Source organism: Rhipicephalus sanguineus, chromosome 3, assembly GCF_013339695.2.
Source record: "Rhipicephalus sanguineus isolate Rsan-2018 chromosome 3, BIME_Rsan_1.4, whole genome shotgun sequence".
NCBI classification, from domain to species: Eukaryota; Metazoa; Arthropoda; class Arachnida; order Ixodida; family Ixodidae; genus Rhipicephalus; species Rhipicephalus sanguineus.
The window spans coordinates 224,089,562-224,110,597 of NC_051178.1; the positions used below are offsets into that span (position 1 = coordinate 224,089,562).

The following is a 21,036-nucleotide window of genomic DNA, read 5'->3' on the forward strand; positions in this document are numbered from 1 at the left end:
GTCAGCTCACCGCACCGCCTCAGGCGAAAACGTGCTTGTATATCGTAGAGATAGGCAGTCTTCTTTTCTGTAACCGCTGACGTGGGCTAAGCGTGCCGCTAAAGGTGTCTTTGTTTTCGACACGCGGGAACGGACGTGCACTGAGCGATCGCAAGCACGAAACGGAACGGGCATGCGCTTTACTTCCTTGCAACCTGAAAGGGTCGCAGACACTCACAGGAGCGCGAGCTTTGGCGATGATCCCGCCTGCCTGACACAGGGCCCGCCGTTCCGCAGGGATCGGTGCCCAGGTAAGACATTTTTCTCCGTCCGTTTGGTCTATTATCTGATTCCCGTGGTGTTTTATTGTAAGTATTTCTGACTTGTGGTTTTAACGCCCTGCTAAACGCTGTAAGACTCTTAAACTCAGCGCTGTGGAGTTTCGAGATTGTAATGGCACGTAAAGCAATCGGTAAAAGTGGTAAAGAAGTCGTGTCTGTCAAGTGATTTTTTTAGAATCAGCAGAGGGGCAACAGGGTAAGAATAGCACGCACGCTGGCAGTGGGCGTGTAGCTTGTTTTTGCCTGCTGTCATGGGCACGAGAAAATTACGAACGATGCGAAACGAACGCTGACGCGCAAGGGTGCATGCGATAACTGGAGAAGAGCAAAGCGACTATATGTATATGCTTGCATGTGTTAAGCACGATCCATATGTAAGAACGTGCCCATTAGATGGTCGACAAATAAGCGCAAGAGCAATGTATTTAATATCGTTGTTTTTGCAAATAGAGCCATCAAATAATTTCAAGTTGTCCAACGTGAACAGATCACGGACAACGCGTGTGCAAGTTCGAAACATAAACGTTACGCTACATATTAGCACTATATCGAAGCACTGCGGTAATAAGTCCTAAAAAAAAAAAAAATGACTGATCCCTCTGTCATAGGAATCGGTATAACACGAAAGTGAAACGTGTCTTCACAGACGCAGTTGAGCGTTTGTTGTGCATTTTTTCGCCCTAAGCGCGAAGGAATGAATGCTACAGCATCAAATTGTAATGTTACGCGAAGAACGGCAAGCCGCTCGAAACTTGCAATGCGCTGCTCAAGCAGAAAGGACGCGCGGAACGAACATACACAGCATGAGCGCGAACTGTCACAGTTGTAACTTATTTCTGTGTGTGCAGCGCGCTCCTTTCGCAAACGCGGCCGCTGCAGTGAGCGAGGTGACCTTCGTGCTCTCAACGGAAACTCGCAGGCAGAGCGCAAGACGTACGAACCACCGAGATCACGAGATAAGCGCCCGCACGAGCGACCACGCCCTGTCGAGTTCGCGCCATCTCGCTAGTGATAACGAAAACACGCTCTACCGCCGATCTCTGAGTACCGCCACCGGCAAATGGTGTACATAAATAGCTCGCCGTTAGCATAGCAGAGAACATGCCGTCTGTGGCGGAGTCGTTTCGCGCTGCGCGCTGGCGATCGCGAGGTCGTAAGCGACTACCGGTGACGGAACTTTTTCTTATAGCTTTTTCTTTGCCATATGTTAGTCTTTATATATTACAACGTCATATCCGTGATGTAAATGCGTCAGTGGAGCCGTGGTGGACCCCGGCATAAAACACTTTCGTGTCAAAAAATAATTAGGCAAAAGGAACATAATTAGGAAGAATGAATGTTATTCTGACTCTTACTTTCTTTGTTGTTGCGAGTCTTATTTAGACACAGTAGCGTGACAACGTTGCCTTTTTGATTAAATTATCACTGCCGATTCACCTGCGCCGCTCCATTTGAAAACTAATGTCTGACACCATTTCATGCAGGCCGTCGTCGTCGGTACCATGACGATCGCGTACCAGGCGGACGTTTCCACGAGCACACTGCTGGGTTTCTGGAAGCTGGTTGCCCGCTGGCGTGGCTCGGTCTACAAGCTCATCTACAAGGAGATGTTGGTGTACGGGGCGGCGTTCACCGCCATCGCCATCTGGTACCGGCGCTTCATGACGGCCGACCAAAGGCAGCTCTTCGAGCAGCTCGCGCTCTACAGTGACCGGGCGCTCGAACACATACCGCTCTCATTCGTGCTCGGCTTTTACGTTTCATTCGTGGCAGGCCGTTGGTGGGACCAGTTTACCAGCATCCCTTGGCCGGACCGGCTGGCGCATGTCGTTCTCGCGTACGTCTCTGGCGGCGACGAGAATGGGCGCCTGTTGCGACGCACCATGATGCGTTACGCCAACCTAGGGCTCGTGCTCGTCCTCAAGTCGGTGAGTGCTTGTAGAGCCGTTCGTTATCAAACGCGCCTACGCGACTGATTTTGTTTAGCGATTAATGTAATAGCACGTGGTTGAGTAGGAACAAAAGGACGAGACTAAAGCAATGAATAATGTGAAGTAAAGAAAGAACAAATGCAATCGTGTTCGCTTACCGACCAGCTTCGACTGGTCGCCGTGGCGCCGATTAGCCATGGTGAATAACGATCCCTTCATGTTTCACCGTGACTAATTTGGCATCATTGCTGCGTGTTGAACAAAGTTTCGTAGAAGATAGCACCAGATAGTTGTTTCGGATGCTTCCGTTGCGTCAAGCGACTATTGGTTACTAGGTTCGACTACATTAGCGGATTCCAACAAAACAGCGCAAGCCTATCTATATCTACAAAATCCTCAAGTATGAACGTCCCTCGCGCATTGGGGACGTTCACCTTTTTCCACGTGGTTTTTCTTTCGCTGATGTATTTTTTTACGTTGAAGTTCGATCATAATAATGTAGCATTACGCATTTGAAGGTCTGCGTGCGCAGTGCTCAAAACCGCGACCTTGAACATGCGTCAGTTTCAACAAGTCCTTGACTGTATATGCAGCAAGTCTGTGTATGAGAGATAGGTGACGGAATGTAGAGATCTAGCGAAGCACGTGCTAGACTACTATTGGGAAAGGAAACATTTTGCACAAAAATGAAACATATATACTGGATGTGCACTTATGTGTTCTGAACAATCTAGAGGACACTATATATACCTGCGGTCAACTTAATGCTAGCTCAGTTCCGGAGTATTTACTGTAATGTTCAGTGCAGTGTTTCTTTTAGAGTGAAAGCTCTACTACGCCGTCTCTCAAGGTCACTCATAACAGACCTCTCCCTGTTTGCAAAGAATGTGACGTCACTGGCAGTGTCCCGCCCCCAAGTCCCGCCTTCGGAGCAAGCGCTGGTTGGCAAGAAAGTTCCGCCGGCGGGATTTCTGCATAGCAGCGCTGCGTGTGTCTGCGTTACAGTGAAACCTCGGTGATACGATCACAGCTCATACGAAGTTCGGGGTGATACGATTTTTTCGTTGGTCCCGGCCAAGGCCCATTGGCCTGCAATGTAATGGAGTGCAGTTGTTGCGAACCGATTTTCACCCAGCGACGTTTGATACGAACGTTCGCTACCACCCAAGGGTACGAAGAGATGCTGTCCGCGCTGTCGCGGAAGACGCGCCAAGCACGTGCGAGCGCGGGAACGCAAGTGTGGGCATGCGCACCGCACCGCCAAATCGACAAAATCAAGGTGTAAGAAAAACACTTTTCTTACGGTCGGAATAAACCTTCAGAGACGCGTCACGGGCTCTGAGTGTCGCGGGTCACAACGCACCTGGTTCATTATTTACGTGGCCGTATATTTACGAGTGCTGGCATGATTGCCCACATATAAAAACTTAACTGACAATCATTCATGATTCTTCCTGACGTTGCCGCAGCCCTAACAAACAATAAATGAAAATATACGCCAGCTTTCTTTTGTCGCATGCTAATTTTCCATGCTTTCTGGTGACACGAATTTCGGATGATACGAATATTTTCGGCGGTCCCGTGAGATTCGTATCACCGAGGTTTCACTGTACTTCGATAGATGTTTTTGCAAATTGCTATTTTCTGAACTCACAGATGTTAAAAGGAATAGTCACTGCCTATAATGAACGATTCTGCTAAGTCAACATATGATGTGCTCGTCGTGGATGACAGCCATAAAAAAATCTTATGCTCTTAGAAAGCGAACGTTGTACATTTTCACGACGACTGGTGTTTGGAGAAATATTAGCATGGAATGGATGTGAACGTACTCAACTTCCGTCGCGAAATCCGCACTGCAGTTTTAAACGATGTACAGCATTGGCGGCTACTGTGCGCGAGGTCACGGATTAGGTTCTCACTCACGGCACAAGATTCTGATCGGAGATTAATGAAAAAAAAAACGAAGGAAACACTCATTGGCGTGCGTTCGGTTGAGGTTAACAAATCCCCGTGAAATTTAAAGCGAAGCTTTCCCTTACGGCATTCCTCATAATCCACTGAGCAGTTTTGCGATGTTAAACACAATAATTTAATTATAAATAATCTCTTGCGCGGTGACTTCGCTGTAGCTGATACAACGTGTTTCCATGCTTACTCGTCTCCTTTAGATATGGTACACGAACTCGGAATGTCACTTCATAAATATCGAGCCGTAATGATAAGCTAACTAGAATATGACAAGCAAGAATCTCCACTGCTTCCATTAGGACGTACATCTCCAATAAAAGGCGATACGCGTATGGTTCTGGGTATTCGCCGTGGTAAACCGTACATGCATGTTCGGCAATGCTAAAACACGCTGGTAGCTCATGCGTATAGTCTCACCTTTCAGCCCGGACATCATGCACGTTTATTTATTTATTTTTTGTGCACGCAGCACACACTGAGATGTACGCACTCGCAGATCATCGCGTCAAATAAAATGTCCAATCCTGATGTTCCGTCGAAAACCGGTCACTGCAAATGGCCCTGTTAGACACAACGCGCGCCAATGTTTTCGCAAACAAGATGCATCGTTATTCACACACCACACACAATATTGTCAGTTTCAACGTCCGCAAAGGTGAACCGGTATTGTCGCTGCCTTTTAACGCACACTACACGCCACAGTAAATGCGGCACATTTTCGAAGACGATGCCGCTGTTCCTCGCACAGACCACCACGTGGGTTCACTTCTCCAAGTTAAACAGCCAGCAGCGTCGCAAATGTTTCGTCACACAGTCCACGATACATTTATATGTTTTTTGACACATACCACAAATAATCTTGGAACCGAAAGATGAAGGAAAAGGTTCAAAAGAAAAAAAAAAACGTGCGCCAAACACCGTGCGGCTGTACCGCGCTGAGCCGGCAGCGGGAGTGTTTTGCCAACCACCGCCGTTGCACGTGCGCCGAAAGGTCACGTGACCTGACGTCACGGGGCGTGAGTGACGTAGGCCGGTAGAGGTTCATTACCTTGAGCCAACGAACCGCAAGTGTGGCAGGCGTGACGTCACGCACGTCATCCGCTGCGGAGAGCCGTCGCAGCTGCGCTGGCTCGGAGCCTCGCCGCTGCGGTACCACGGGACCAGGCGAAGGCTTAATGAAACACTGTGTGCATAGCCTTTGCGCAATAAAGCCAAAAATACCTTTCGCTCGCGATGATTAGCGCCTGTCTTCGTCTTCCCTTACAAAAATAGATTTAGACAGTCTATAGACAGTCTAAATCCATTTTTGTAAGGGTTCTTTTCTGTGTCCATCGTTTTATTCTTTGCGCTAATTAGGTCTCATCGTGATGACTAGCCTCAGACATTTTTTTGCCATCGTAGGTGAGCGGATCTGTGAAGAAACGGTTCCCGAGTACGCAGCACCTAGTGGAAGCGGGCTTCATGACGTCCGCGGAGCGGTCCCTGTACGAGGCGACGCCCAGCCGCACCAACCGTCACTGGCTGCCATCGGTGTGGTTCGTTAATCTGGCCAACGTGGCCGTGCAGCAAGGACGGCTCCAGCCCGGCCCTCCGGTCAAGCACCTACTCGAAGAGCTCAACCAGTTCCGCGCAAAGTGTTCGCTCCTATGGTGCTACGACTGGGTCACCGTACCTCTCGTCTACACGCAGGTGCGGAAGTCTTATGTAGTCAGGCTGTTAATATACTATCGCATATGTGCTTATTTCTTCAAGCGACAAAGTAAACTTTCGATTTCTTCGAAGAGTATAAGCACTTGCATTGCGAGCTCTAACGAGTTCCCCCTTCTGTAAGTCATCCTAAGTCCATTTGACCAAAATTTAACTGAAGAAGGTATGCCAAGAAAATCTTTGTGTTTTGAGACTAGTAGTGCCCCATACGTGCGACGATGTTCGTAACCAATTTGCGAAAGACAGTGGTTCCAATAATGTTTGCTCTGAATGCAGCCAAAGCATAAGGGAGTTCGCTATCTGCTTGTTCTACGGACCATACGCATGAACTGTCATGGGAACGTGTTTCCCTTCAATTTTGTGGTCCAATTTTAGTTTCGATAGTCACCTTTTTTCCTTTCAGTCCCGTTAAATCCCCTCATCTCCGCGCAGGGTAACAAATTCAACTTGTTTCCTTATCAGCCTTCATCTCTTTCCTATCTCTCCTCTCTCTAGCTGCAAACAGTCAAAAATTCTCACTAGGAGACTTGGCGGTACGTCAAATAGTACGTTAACGTGGTCACCGGCACATGCAAATATCGGATCACGTTTTTTCTAATGGTCATAGTTTTCAAAATGACCAAGTTCGTGAATTCAAATTAGAGCTAACTGTAGAGGTAAAATAGCTAGCTAAAAAAAAATAAAGATGAGGACAGAAGAAAGGAGACAGACAAGCGCTACGCAGTTGCTTAGTAGCCTGGCAGGAATTTACATAGATCATCATATTGTCACACATGCGCGTACAGAGTGAAAAAGAGGCCACCTATATACATCAAATACGGTTGTACAGGAACTCAAACCCCGAATCAAGCAATGCTATTAACGGCATTAACTGCAGCACACTCAATCCCTTCGAATACATTATCTTGTCACTGAAAGAAACCTTATGCGTGCGGAAACTGTCCTGCTTAATAAGATCGCCAGTACATTTTTGTACGTCACAAAATCGATATACGTCTGAAAGCCAACACCTACACGGATGGCAGCGCTGCCGCCTCTTCGGTAATCACGTCCTGGAGTTTGTCTCGCGCCTGTCACGTCTTCTTGTATTAATCACGGGCAGCCGCCACACAAAGGTTTATCCATCATATCTTGCAGCCCTGCACACGTATTGTTGTCAGCATATAAAGCTTTTGAGGAGAGGAATCTTCGCTGAAGATATTCAGGCCAAGCTCGTCTTGTAGCTTATCGATGGGAACTCCGAGTAGATATTTTAATTCGTTCAATATTCGTTATTCTTTTACACGCTCTCCAGAAGAAATTGAACTCCCCCAGAACTAATAATAATTATGGTCGCCGACTGATCTCGTTCACCGGTGCCAAAATCTGGAATCATTTGCCTCTGAACACACAGTCCGCATATAATTTTGTACCCTGTTCGAAAAGGTACTGTAATTTAAACAATGTATTTTGTAACAACGCATATACCTTACCGTTGTACCTCAAACAAAATGTGTTCTGCAAATGGTAGGCATGCCGGTATTATGAAATTTGTAAATTCGTTGACTCGTACTGTATAAACCACTTTTTTTTCCCTCTATGGGTCCGCAACTAGACAATGACTATGAATCCAGATACGTAGTAAATAGGTGTCGACATAAACGGTCATTTATTGTTATCAAGAACGCATGCAACCGATTCCTTTAACCGCAGGTGGTGACGCTCACAACGCACTTGTTCTTCGTGACGTGCCTAGTTGCACGCCAGAGCTTGGACCCTGAAAAAAACTATGCGGGTCACCAGTTGGACGTCTACTTTCCCTTCTTCACCTTCTTGCAGTTCATCTTCTTCATGGGATGGCTCAAGGTGATCAAGTCACTCGCGTTTAGTTAGACAATATATTCGATAGCCGCGATGACGAGGTAAGAAAGCGCTGTGTGTACACCTTTTCGCAAGAGATAAAAAAACGCCGCCATGCCGCAGGCTGCGCACGGGAGTACAAAGGCTGACGTCACAGCCTCAGCAGCGCATTTTTGGGGGGTCACGCCTGTATAGCGCAGCCCAGAGCCGTCTGTGAATATGTCTATATACGGCCACCTTGATTTAAAATAGGTCGCGAGTTATTCGGCTTTAGAGTGGCGTACATTCTTCGAGACAAAAAGCGAACCATTTTTCATTGTCCCCTTCTCAGGTTTACGCAAACAATAGTTAATGGCCGGCCCTTGGATGAAGCTTTTGTTCGGTAAGCGAAATCTTAACACGTTGCAACACCATGCGTTCAAGCAACAGAAGTGGCTCTGCGAAAGGATTACCAGCACAGCATCACGACGATGACATAGTGAAACGTTGATTAAACCACACAAGGCGTGTACAATAGTCAAGTTCAGTCGTTCAAGTAAAATGCTACGTGGCATCAAGAAATGTATTACGTGAGAGCAACGTGTAATATTATTAACGTATATAGATCGAGATCGATTATATTACGAGAACATGGCAAGTAGACACATGTTGAGAGACTGTAATATACCCCTTGTCTTTCCGTGTTTTTTTTTTTTTTTCAAAGGACTATTCCTGGCTCTTGGCTTAATTATATGAAAGAAAGTCACAGTGAAAAACGCCAGGCCTGCGCGGAAAGCGCAGCACAGTCACAGCGAAAGCTAGAAGAGCGGTCACTTCTAGAGTCCGTTGTAAACTCTCTTGTGGCTACTAATACAAGTAAACTAGCAACGTACCCACTACGCCACAAATCATAATTTTTGTGAAGTTGGGAAGCACCCACCACGACATGATTCGTCATTCTTCGGAGAAACGAGCTACCACATGAAAGGTATTACGCGCAGTTTGTTGATGCGACGGTTGATGACGATGAAGAATAATGGTTGAGCCATTTGTAATGGGTTGGAAGCTCTAAACGACCCACAATTCACATCGTGTGACGCCCGGTCGTTATTTTACTCTCCCACCACGCAATACAACATAGGTCAACGTGAGAAAGAGAGAGACAGGGAAAGAACTTTATTGAGACCCTGAGGAAATGCATCATGGGAGCCTTATGGGCTTCCTTGGCAACCTATAGAACTGCACTTGCGAGGAACCCACTACGCCATAAATGATCATAATTTTTTGAAGTAGGGAAGCCGCCACTATTGAAATTTTCGTCATTCTGCAGAGAATCGTGGAACCCGCTAAACACCTTTAAGGCATTCTGTGCACTTTGTTGATGCTGCGGCTGATGACGATGAAGAATTATGGGAGAGCCCTTTGTAATGGGTTGGAAGCATTCAACAACCCACTCGTTGCGCAATTCGCATTGTGTGACGCCTGGTTACAAAATTCGCGTTGTGTGACGCTTGGTTGTTATTTTACTCTTCTACCACGCTACATTGCACGTGTTAATGTGGTTCCTTCGCGACATGAAGCCTGCATACGGCAGGGCCGTACCCAGGAATTTTTTTCGGGGGGGGTTTGCGTGTAGAACGGCTGCCATTTTTTAAGATTTATACTGGCTTATTTTTGTGAATAAATCAAGTACATCGCTTACTTGTAATAATTCGATGGTACTTTTCAATTATTTGTACCCAAATAAAGAAATTGGTATGTCAACCTCAAATTCTGGTTAAAGCAAGAAATAAGTTTGGACAATAGCACCACCAAAGCCGGGGACACCGCGACCAACGGCTCCTGATGAAGTAACACAATGTAACCACGGTACAAAAACGGTATGTATGTGTTACAAGCTGCCACTCTAGCGTCGCCAGCGCGAAGTCGGCGACGGGAATGGCAGCAGGTTAGGTCGTTCCGTACGTAAGCAGAGACAGTGAAGAGATCAGAGACGTGTGTGGGGAAAAACAAAACTCTAGTGATATTGCAGCACGAGGAATCTAGTACAACACTTAATACCAACTAACAAAATACATATAAAATCAATAAATCAGCTTACAAGAGAGAAGTATTACAAACTATACACAAAACTAACCAACAATAAAACTACAGATGAGAAAGTCCGAAGGTATAAACAGGTGAAGGGATACCTGTGATGACCGGCAGCGTTGAGTCCACGACGATCGGATGCAAGAAGTCAGAGAGAGTTCTGGCACAACTGCGATGTCGGCGGTGTTGCAGCGCTGGTGTTTCCGGTAGGCTAGTGCTTGAAGCCGATCTCGGGCAGGTTGAACTTACTCGAGATTCAAGTACCGATGCCTACGTTACAGACGTTAATTTCGCGTCACAACTAGACGAATGGCTAAGTTTAGGTGGCCAGCCGATACGGAGCCACAACCACTTAAGGGATACTTCTTGATCTCCTTCTACACCATGTTGGTCAGCAACTAGACTGCTTAGCAAGGCGAAATCCTGCGCTTAAATCGACCTCCGTGTCCCCTCATTCTCGTCCTGGGGGAAAAGAGACCTCTACATGGGTCCAATCATGCACGTTTCATTGTTAGAAACTCCACCCTAAAAATATATTGACCGCGTCCCTTTTTAATTAGGAGAGGGTCCTCAACTGAGCGAGAGTGACAACCTGTTGGGGTTCTCTCATACGGCTTGTCCACAAGCAGTTTTGCCCGTGGGAATGGTCAGTTTCCTTGGTTTCAGCCGGTGCGTCTTGCAGTCTACAGCTGGTTCGGGGTGCATCGCGGCCTTTGACGACCGTGCCGACGCCGCCGTAGGTACAAAGGATCAAACATCGGCGACTAACGTTTGAAGAAGAACACCCCATTCAGTACTTCCCTGCACTAAAGACCAGTCTTTTCATGAGCGAACGGTTCCACCGGTCAGCGGGGGAGTGCGGCGCCCGTTAATTTGCCGTTACGCCGGGTCGCAAAAATGGCAGTCCGTGACAGTATGTATGCAAGCAAACAAACAAGTCGCCCGACATTCCGATCTTCTTGTTACCGTTCGCACATTCTGCTTGCTGGATAGTTTCCTCGTAATTGCGAAAGAATAGAAGGGTTGAAGCTTGGGCTAGCTGGGTTTAGCTTTTAATCGACTCTTGAAACATAGAGGGAAGTTTAAACGAGGAAGTTTTTCCTTCTCGGCAACTTGCAAAATTCTGTGAGGACTTGTTCTGGGGTCACTTGAAGTTCTCGATGGATGCTGAGCAGTGCTAGTCCGGTCAATCTGTCGTTGTTCATATGATTTCGAAGGTAGCTCTTCAGCCTTCTCAGTGTGGAAAAAGTCCGTTCCGGGGTCGACGTCGACACGGGTAAAGTCGCCAGGATAGAAAGTAGGCTGTGGATGTTCGGAAAAAAGTCGCGGTTGCACATCTCTAAGGCCTGTAAAGCACAAGCTGGGCGATTCTTTTCTTCGATCTGGCAGCATTTGTTCACCCACAGTGTGAACTCTGCTTCGATGACATTAGCGGAAGGAATGTCGCCAAGGTAAAACTGCACTGCATCATCAATATCAGAAAGGCTAGCCGATGCGCAGAATTTCGGCAGCAGCATGTTAAGGCCAACCACGACCTTCTTATGGGCATCGAACCGGTCTCTTAATTGATTTTCGAAGTCAGCCAGCAAAGGCAAATACACATTCCTCCGGTAGTACTCTTCGGGAGTAGCAGAAGGTACGTTGCTTCTTTGCATCTGCCTTCCAGTGATGCGTGGTATCTCAACATTTGTGATCTTCAGCAAAGAGAGCGACTTCAGAAAAATGTTATTAAATTCCGTTTCCGCACTAGCCCTTTTTGTGGAAAGAACGTCTATAACATTCTTTACGTGATCGCACGCTTGAGCCAAGTCACAGTCAATTTTTTGAAGAAACTTGCAAAGTGGCAGTGTCAAAGAGAAGAGGTCGCTACAGATCTGAAGCGAAACGACAAACTCGGGCTTCGTAATGGCATTGAGCAGTTGAGAAGCTTTTGATGAAGTATCAGATGACGCGGCCTCTTCTTCCAAATATTCGAGGAATTGTACAATAGGCACGTACAGTTCAAGGAAACGCTGAAGTGCATCGTGACTCTCTACCCACCTTGTTTGGCAAAAGGAGAGAACTGATTTTCTTTTTACAGCGAAAGCTGTTATGAGATCATTTCAACGGCCGTTTTTGGTGGCGTAGTTGTCCGCCGCCGCCGCCGCCGCCGCCGCCGCTGCCGCCGCCGCCGCCGCCGCCGCCGCCGGTGTCCGTAACCACTATCGCTCGAAATAAGAAAAAAAAACGAAATATGAAAAAATTTCCAGGATGGAACGGGGTTCGAACCTGGGTCCTCTGCGTGGGAGCCCAGTGTTGTACCTCAGAGCCATGCCGGTGCTTGGAACTGCCTTGCAAAATGACGCTATACAGGCCTCATGTCCAGAAGGAACCACATTAGCATATGTAATTTAGTGTGGTAGAAGAGTGAAATAACAACCGCGCACCACACAACGTGAATTCTGTAACCAGGCGTCACACAATGCGAATTGCGCAACGAGTGGGCTGTTGGATGCTTCCAACCCACTACAAGGGGCTCTGCAATAATTCTTCATCGTCATCAGGCACAACACCAACAAAGTGCGCATGATGCCTTACATGTTTTAGCGGGTACCACGGCTCTCCGTTGAATGACGAAAAATGGCATAGTGGCTGCTGCCCTACTACACAGAAATTATGATTTATAGCGTAGTGGGTTCCTCGCAAGTGCACTTGCATTGGTTGCCAAGGAAGCCCATGAGCCCATCATCCATTTCCTCAGGGTCTCAATAAAGTTCTTCCCTCCTCTCTCTGTCTCTCTTTCTCACGTCAATGTATGTTATATTGCATGGTGGGAGAGTTAAATAGCGACCGGGCGTCACACAATGAGAATTACGTAACTGGTGAGCCGTTTAAAGCTTCCAGCCCATTACAAAGAGCTGAGCCACAGTTCTTCATCGTCATCAGTCGTCACGTAAGCATTTCAATTTCACAGAACTTATGATGATTTATAGCGTAGTGGGTTCCTCGCATGTGCACTTGCATTGGTTGCCAAGGAAGCCCATAAGCCCATCATCCATTTCCTCAGGGTCTCAATAAAGTTCTTCCCCCTTCTCTCTGTCTCTCTTTCTCACGTCAATGTATGTTATATTGCATGGCGGGAGAGTTAAATAGCAACCGGGCGTCACACAGTGCGAATTACGTAACTGGTGAGCCGTTTAAACCTTCCAACCCATTACGAAGGGCTGAGCCACAATTCTTCATCGCCATCAGTCGTCACGTAAACAAAGTGCACATAATGCCTTACATATGTGTAGCTGGAACCTCGCTTCTGCGCACAATGACGAATAATCGCGTTGTAGGTGCTTCCCATCTTCACAAATATTGTGATTTATGGCGTAGTGGGGACCTTGCTAGTGTACTTGTATTAGTAGCCCCAAGAGAGTTAAGAACGGGCTCTACAAATGCCGCTCTTCCAGCTTTCGCTGTGACTGTGCTGCGCTTTCCGCGCAGGCCTGGCATTTTTTTTCTTGTGTTAAATCTTCTACTTTGTCTCGCAGTTGGTTCGTCCTCTGTGGCGAAGCTCTCACAAACGTACAGGTTGAGGATACAGTTCCCAAACAGTTGCGGATGCTGGGGAGTTTGCATGCGTGAAGCAGAGCAAGGTTCAACGAGTGGGCGCTACAATGCACGTACAACGCTTTGGGCGCTGTTTGACGAATGAAGGCTTGAACACCGTTAAGGTGGCCGCTCATTGATGCCGCGCCGTCGTATCCTTGCCCGCAAAGTAGGTTCAGGTCAAAGCCATGACCTCTAAGGCTGTTCAGGATTGTGCTCGCCAGCGCCTTGCCAGTGAGATCGTACACGGGAACGAAATCTACAAAATCTTCTTTAAGTATGGGCACTCCCGACGTGTCGTGTCCAACGTACCTTACACATAGGGAATGTGGGCGGTGCGAGATATATCAGTGGCCTCGTCAGCTAGAACTGAAAAACACGAACCTCAGTTGACGTTTTCAACTATCTTTCTTTGTATGATTTTACCACAGAGGGTGATCAACTCATTTTGAATTTTTGGGCTCGTGTACAGCGCATTCGCCGGAGATGTTTCCATGTGAGCTCTCAAGGCGGCATCTCCACATTTTGCTCTCATCCTAAGCAGTGCGCGGAAATTTCCATCATTTTTCAATGGCAGCACTTCAGACATATTTATCGGACCAGAGTCGTCTGTGCCGCGAAGCGGTACTTCTTGCCTGCCACAGAAAAGGATTGTTTCTATTATTGGCAGCAAGTTCTTGCGGTTTTCTTCCGCCTGCTTTTTAAGACCGTGGTCAAGTTGTGTTAAGATGTCATGCTGTGAGCGGGACCGGACTGCTAAAAAGTTCTCCGATAGCGTTGTTGACATGGCGTGATAACTGCTGGATGCGTGGCTCTTAAAGGCGTCCATGGCTTTCTTGTAATTGGTGAACTCCTTAGTTACAAAACAGCCCAAGCGCTGGTGCTCCCCTTTTCCTGCACACTCGCTTGCGAAGACTACGCAATATTTGCATAATGCTCCTTGAAGCTTCTCTGAATAAACAAGCCATGGGTAACGATCTACCCAGTGAGGTTGGAACTTCAGATTCCTTTTCCCTGTGGCTGGATAATCATAGTTAGCCGGAGGGGTCCACGGATTGAGCAGCAGCTTCTCCGTCGTCTCTGGATCATTTACATTATTGCTTTTCGAGACAAACAGTCCCAAGTCCAAAATATTCGCACTCGTCGCACAGAGGGGAGGCGAACCAGAATGTGTAGGTGCCATGCCACTCACCTTCCTTGGGCATTGCCCAGTGGTAAAGGCGTCACTTTGCCCAGCGTTGACTGTAGAACAAAGGTCACTTGGAGTTGCACTGCGGCCACCATCATTTTCCGGCGGCGCATGGGTGTCCTGCTTGTGTTCGTTCTCAGGTGATTCACATAAACTGGTGCATTCTCCTGAGTCGCTACAGAAGTTCCGACGCGCTTGGCTTTCCACCAGTGCTGAGGAGGGCGAAGTTTTATCCTTCGAAGGAGGCGGTTCTTCTCCGTCCGCTTCATCGGTTCGAACTTTCTTGAAGTAAGACGCAAGACTCCTTTGCTTCGTTGTTGCAGAGTGTCTTTTCATTTTGCTGCCGCAATCCTGTGCACGCACACAGAAGTGGCCAGTGGCTCCAAAAAGACGTTTGCGACTGCTTCGACTGCCTGGCGTGAACGGCGGGCGATGTTTTCTTCCTCTCTTATCCACTTTACAGTGGCTAGAATGTAGAAGTGTGATGAACGCGCCGGCTCCCGCGTGGCGCATGTGTTTTCTGAACGCCGCTACAGCTGGTGTGCATGCAGGACCATTATTGTACTCCCGCTGCAGCAAACTGGATTAACGCTACTTAAAGACCTTTTCACAGAAGACTCCATGGGCACTCCATACTCCCCTTAATATACGTGAACCCCCCAAGAATGCACTGCCGAGACATTTGCACTCCCGTGGTACAGTCCAGAAAGCAGGTGTTGCTCCGTTCCTGTGAAAAAGTCACCTTTTCACAGACGGCTCCCTGGGCGCCTGCATAATTCTCTCTGGGCTGCGCTAATTAAATAGCCGTGACCCCCCAAAAATGCACTTTGTAGGCTGTGACGTCAGCCTCTGTACTCCCGCGCGCAGCCCAGCTTGGCGGCGTTTTTTCTCTCCTGTGAAAGTTGACCGCTGGTGCCGGATTGTGTGCCGGCTGTATCCTCGCTTTGTGTGCTTTGTAGGGAGGCGCATATACCTTGTGTGTACAGAAGAGGTAGATTTCCTTGCGTGTGGTTAAGGTTGTTCGAAGTTGCTCGGATATGCCAGTCTTTCAGTAGATGTCATCTTCGATGATTCGTTTCGGTGGCGAAGACTACAGTTTGAGAAAAGTTTACCCTGCAGCCTGCGTCCTCGGAATGCGCCGCTGAGTTTTTCCGCTTAGGGGTTTCGTTCCCTGGCAAATTTGCGCACGTCGTGTTGGTGTTGCCGTTGCTGTCGAACTGTTTACTTTCACAGAGGGAGACGCGCTTTTCGTAGAAACCCAAAGCCGACACGTGCGGTCCGCACAGACGGATAACTTCTCCAGCGGCAATGCACAAGGAAAGCATCTGGAATCAATAAAGGAGCTGCTACGGGGTGAAAGACGAAAAAGAAAAGACTCGAAGGAACGCGAGGGCGAAGTGCAAAGCTGTACAAATAGGGCAGGTGCGCGTGCGGGGGAGGGAGCGCTGAGGTGTTCTGGTAGGTTTGAAGAAAGGAAGAAGAGGGAAGCAATGCCAGGAAAGTTGCAGTGTAACTTTGGCAGCTGGGGGTCGCTGTGAAGGCGTGTAAATATTTTAGTATCACCCGAAAAGTTAAAGCATCAAAAAAATTTCGGGGGGGGTCAGAACCCCCTCAACCCCCCCCTAGTTACGGGCCTGGCATACGGTCTTTTTGCAGCGCAGTTTCAAGCACCGGCATGGCTCCGAGGTAGAACACTGGGCTCCCACGCAGAGGGCCCAGGTTCGAACCTCGTTCCATCCTGGAAATTTTTTCTTATTTCACGTTTTTTTTTCTTATTTCGAGCGATAGTGGTTACGGACACCGGCGGCGGCGGCGGCGGACAACTACGGCACCAAAAACGGCCCTTGTGATCTCATAACAGCTTTCGCTGTAAAACATAACATTTATTCTGAGTCTTCGACGCGACCGGCCTTTATCCAAGGCCTGTCCCCGGCCGAAAGCTCAGAATAAATGTTGTTTTTCACTCCATACATACATACATACATACATACATACATACATACACACATACATACATACATACATACATACATACATACATACATACATACATACATACATACATACATACATACATACATACACACACACACATACATACATACATACATACATACATACACACACACATACATACATACATACATACATACATACATACATACATACATACATACATACATACAATGGTTTTCTAACTAAAACACATGACGTTACAACCAATATGCGCATCACTCAACTGCGTTGTATTTCGCGCTTGTGGTTAAACAAAGAAAACAATGAACAAGCGTAGACTTAATTTTCTGCCGCTTAAAATGTCGTATTGCAATCAACTGTGGTTGCTCAAAAGGCTCTATGACGTTTTGCTGCAAAAACCGAAGGCTCGGGTTTGATCTCAGTCGCGCCGGCGGCATTTGATGAAAACTGTAAAAAAAAAAAAGCTCGTGTGCATAGATTAAGGCGCATAAAATAATTCCAGGTTTCTTTATGTGCTTGCTTGTTATTTATTTATTTATTTATTTATTTATTTATTTATTTATTTATTTATTTATTTATTTATTTATTTATTTATCATTGCGTGTTGTTTTGTGGCGGTGGATCATAAATTTGCGAAGCCTAATGTTGCAGGTTTGTTTCCCTATCGTGACTACGTTGATATTGGTGGGCGATTGCGAAGACGTGCCTGTACCCTGATGCACGTTTCTTATAGTTCACACGTTGTTTTGAGACGTACCCATAGCGACACGCCCACCCAGCTTTCGTTATTTGATTCCATTTGAAAGCACGAAATGTAGGCTGTTCGGAGAATGGCGCTATACACGTATATCTGCAGCACTTCATCTCTCATTTATTTCAACGGCGCGCGCATGCCTGTTGCTGTTTCAGGTTGCCGAGCAGCTGATAAACCCTTTCGGTGAGGACGATGACGACTTCGAAACCAACTGGCTCATCGATCGGCACACGCAGGTGTGTTGGCGATGACATTCTCCCTCTGTCAGTTTAATAGCATCGTGCATCGTTCGATGAGCGGGAAAAGTTTGGTGCATGTTTGCTTTTAGTTGATTGGGCGCTGAACACGGCGAACAGCCGCTGTCGCGGAACCGCAGTCGAACAGACGAGCAAGCATGCAGCTAGAAAGTGATGTTATACAAGTTACATTCTACAGCTAACGCTGTGAAACCATAAGAAGGTATTGGTGTCGCCGCGTTTCACACCGTTAAAGAAATAGTATATGACACAGGACTCTCGTGTGTGTGTGTGGGGGGGGGGGGGGGGGGACATGCCGTTAATGTATATTCGCCTAGAGTCCAGTTCCTTCTACAAGTGAATTCGCGTCCAGCCATATCTACTTGTATAGCGTAAAATATTTGGAAAGGGTGCTACGTGCACAGCCTCCAATTTACGTTCTCGCTGGAACATGCATTCATAAAAAATGGTTTCCGGGTTAGTGTTACTCGCTCGCAACGATGGCGCCGACGTCGACATACAACAAAATGAAAAAGCTGGACGTTTGTGCATATCTTTACGTTTATGCCGAAAGATACGCGGGAGGTAACAATTAATGGTAACTAAACACGTGTGTATGTCTCTGCACCTTGTAGTAGTATCGCCATTTATATGTCTGGCATTCTCATCCATTTAGCTTGTATTCTGGCCTTCTTGTGCAAATTTTGTGCCTGGTGTGATGGCTTAGCGACTATGGTTTTGTTGCACTGATGAGCCCTTGTACTTGAAATACCCCAGGTCGTCAAAATTAATCCAGACGTACACACCACTACTTCATGCCACATAATCATATTGTAATTTTTGCATGTAAAATTTCCATAATTTTTTTTTTTATAATTTTGTCTGATAAGACTACAGCTGAAGATGGTGAGCCTTCCCCATGCAGGGTCGCTGCACGAAGGTGTACACACTTATGGCAGAAATAGACAAGTTCTGTTCAGTTGACGTCATTGCCATTTTAATCACTGAACTGTGTTTTCGAGCGGCGTTGTAGGCCGGCAAAGCATAATCTGGTCAGTTTATTCGCTGTGTAATGGTCATGTCTTCCCATCGCGCAGATTCCGGCATATATATATATATATATATATATATATATATATATATATATATATATATATATATATATATATATATATACAGTGAGAAACATGAGCCTCAATTACAAGCTGCACTATGTGCCTCAGCAGGCACTTGATTAACGGTGTGAGACTATAGCCTCAGCGTTGAACTGTGCAGGTCTCGTACATGGCGGTGGACGAAATGTACGGCAAGTTCCCTCAAATGGAGCGTGACCTGCACTGGGACAGCCAGGAGCCGGACCTGCCTTACACCGCGGCTGCCATAATTCACAAGATACCCACCTACCGCGGCTCAGCTGTCAACATTGGCTGACGATCTACGTTCAACGGCATGGCTCGCCTTCGTGTGCTTATCAGCGGAGCTATATCGAGCGCACTGTCGTCGCGCGTGCCACTCTGTACACCCGCCATCCCTTGAATGCTCTTGTACGTCCTACTTGCGTCGTGCGTTGCTGGAACTTCGAATGTTTTCAATGAATCCATAGCCATTCAGGCGTAAATTAGTGGGCAAAGACCACCGGTGCAAACGTTTTATTCACGCTCAGTCCCGTTCTCCGAGCAGTCCATGGTTGCAGCTGTGGTCGCCCTTGTACCCAGATCCCTATCCATCTTGTGTCTGAGGAGCCTTGATGAAGCAGCATTCATGCAGTGCTGTATTACCTATCACGCTGTGGCCTACAGTGCTGCCATTTTAACGTGTTAGCTGTCCGAATGAACTTGGTGTAACGCTAAAACAACTTCTTTCCATTCATAGCGTACCGGGCAAAGACCAGCCTGCCGGCTCCGCCCAGTAGATAGCGACACGCATTGTACGCATGGGTGCAATGTGTTCGACCGAATTAGCTCACTTTTTGTCGGCGCGGGCTGCCAATCCAGCAAGTCATATCCTTTTTACTTGCCCCGGTGTCATCTGCTTGCCTTGGTATGCGCACGGCAACATGTATATACATAAAATTTGCACTTTTATACCCGAAGGGCAGCAGTTGAAAAAAAAATATATACTTGGGCTGTTTGTTTTATGTCACTTCTGGCACACTTCGTGGTTGTCCTGGCGCACAGCGCAAAGGCCAACACCCTTTTTTTAATATTCTTACTGTGCCTGCTGCGAGTGTCAGTCGCTCCCTGTTTTATAATTAAAGGCGCTTTCTCCCTTACGAAGCACTTGCAATGCTTTACTCTCAACAAAGTAAAACACACACACACACACACACACACACACACACACACACACACACACACACGCGCGCGCGCGCGCGCGCGCACGCGCGCACACACACACACACACACACACACACACACACACACACACACACACACACACACACACACACACACACACACACACACACACCAGTGCTGCCAGTGCGGCGTAAGCTGTCGTGCTAATCGTGTCTCTTTCTTTCGGCTTGGCAGACTGCCTGAATATATAGACTGCCTGAACATATTACCCAAGTCAGATAACACTTGAGCGTTCCGACGTTCCACGAAGCCATGCCGAGGCACGGAACTACAAACGGAAAACCATTCTCAAAGTTGCGTTGCCTTGTTAGTTGATACGACCTTTTCGAGAAAGAAGCTCGATAAAAGGCTGCAAAGATTAGCCTGCCAGCGTTGCCTGTCCGAGGTGAACGCATGAAGACTAGTGGAAGATTACTGCAGCCGGTTTCGTATTCTCTAATCGCTTCGCGGCAAACAGGTTCTCGACTCCCAACTGCGGCCGCATTTCGATGACGCCTGAATAAAAACGAGTATATACGGTATTGCAAGGAACGATCGTCTGCAGGTCAAGCCTCTGTAAACCCGATAAAGAGGAGGAAACAAAAAAAAGAAAACTGATAGATAACACGTTTATCTTGCTCCGTGGTGGTTCGCGAGAAAAAAAGAAACATGGCGAAGAAAAAAAAAATTACGACGAGGATGGGATTCGAACCCACGCGGGCAGAGCCCAATGGATTAGCAGTCCATCGCCTTAACCTCTCGGCCACCTCGTCACACAATTCGTATCGCTTTGCAGCTGCATGTGGAGAGCGTCAAGAAAAAAAAAACTATGGTAAAAAATAGGCTGGTTTATTGTTGGGTGCGATCAATCATGAGACGACTGCTGAATGCAAATGGTACGCTGTTGCGACATTTACTTGCTGCACAGCACGACATACATTCAGCTTCTGAGCTATATATAATGTATATAGTTTCAGAAGAAGATTACTGGCTATTCAGTTAAGAGTATAAAACAGCCACAGTGAAAAACATTACATTTATTCTAACGTTTCGACCGGTGTGTTTATAAGTATATTAGGAGTGTGCGAATATTCGAAAATTTCTAATCACGAATCCAATAGCCTTTTATT

General features: G+C 47.1%; 1 protein-coding gene and 1 non-coding gene across 2 annotated transcripts; one reads left to right on the forward strand and one right to left on the reverse strand.

Annotated features, from left to right (window-relative positions):
- The first annotated feature begins 126 nt into the window (after window positions 1–126).
- Window positions 127–19,651, forward strand: LOC119388340 (bestrophin-3). Its single transcript, XM_037656047.2, has 6 exons — window positions 127–290; window positions 1,805–2,248; window positions 5,624–5,911; window positions 7,622–7,774; window positions 17,490–17,570; window positions 18,846–19,651. The coding sequence occupies exons 2-6, from the start codon at window positions 1,823–1,825 to the stop codon at window positions 18,999–19,001; spliced, it is 1,104 nt and encodes a 367-aa protein (XP_037511975.1). The 5' UTR covers window positions 127–290; window positions 1,805–1,822; the 3' UTR covers window positions 19,002–19,651.
- A 946-nt stretch (window positions 19,652–20,597) lies between these two features.
- Trnas-gcu (transfer RNA serine (anticodon GCU)) lies at window positions 20,598–20,679 on the reverse strand. Its single transcript has one exon. It is a non-coding gene; the product is annotated as a tRNA-Ser (tRNA).
- Window positions 20,680–21,036: the final 357 nt, after the last annotated feature.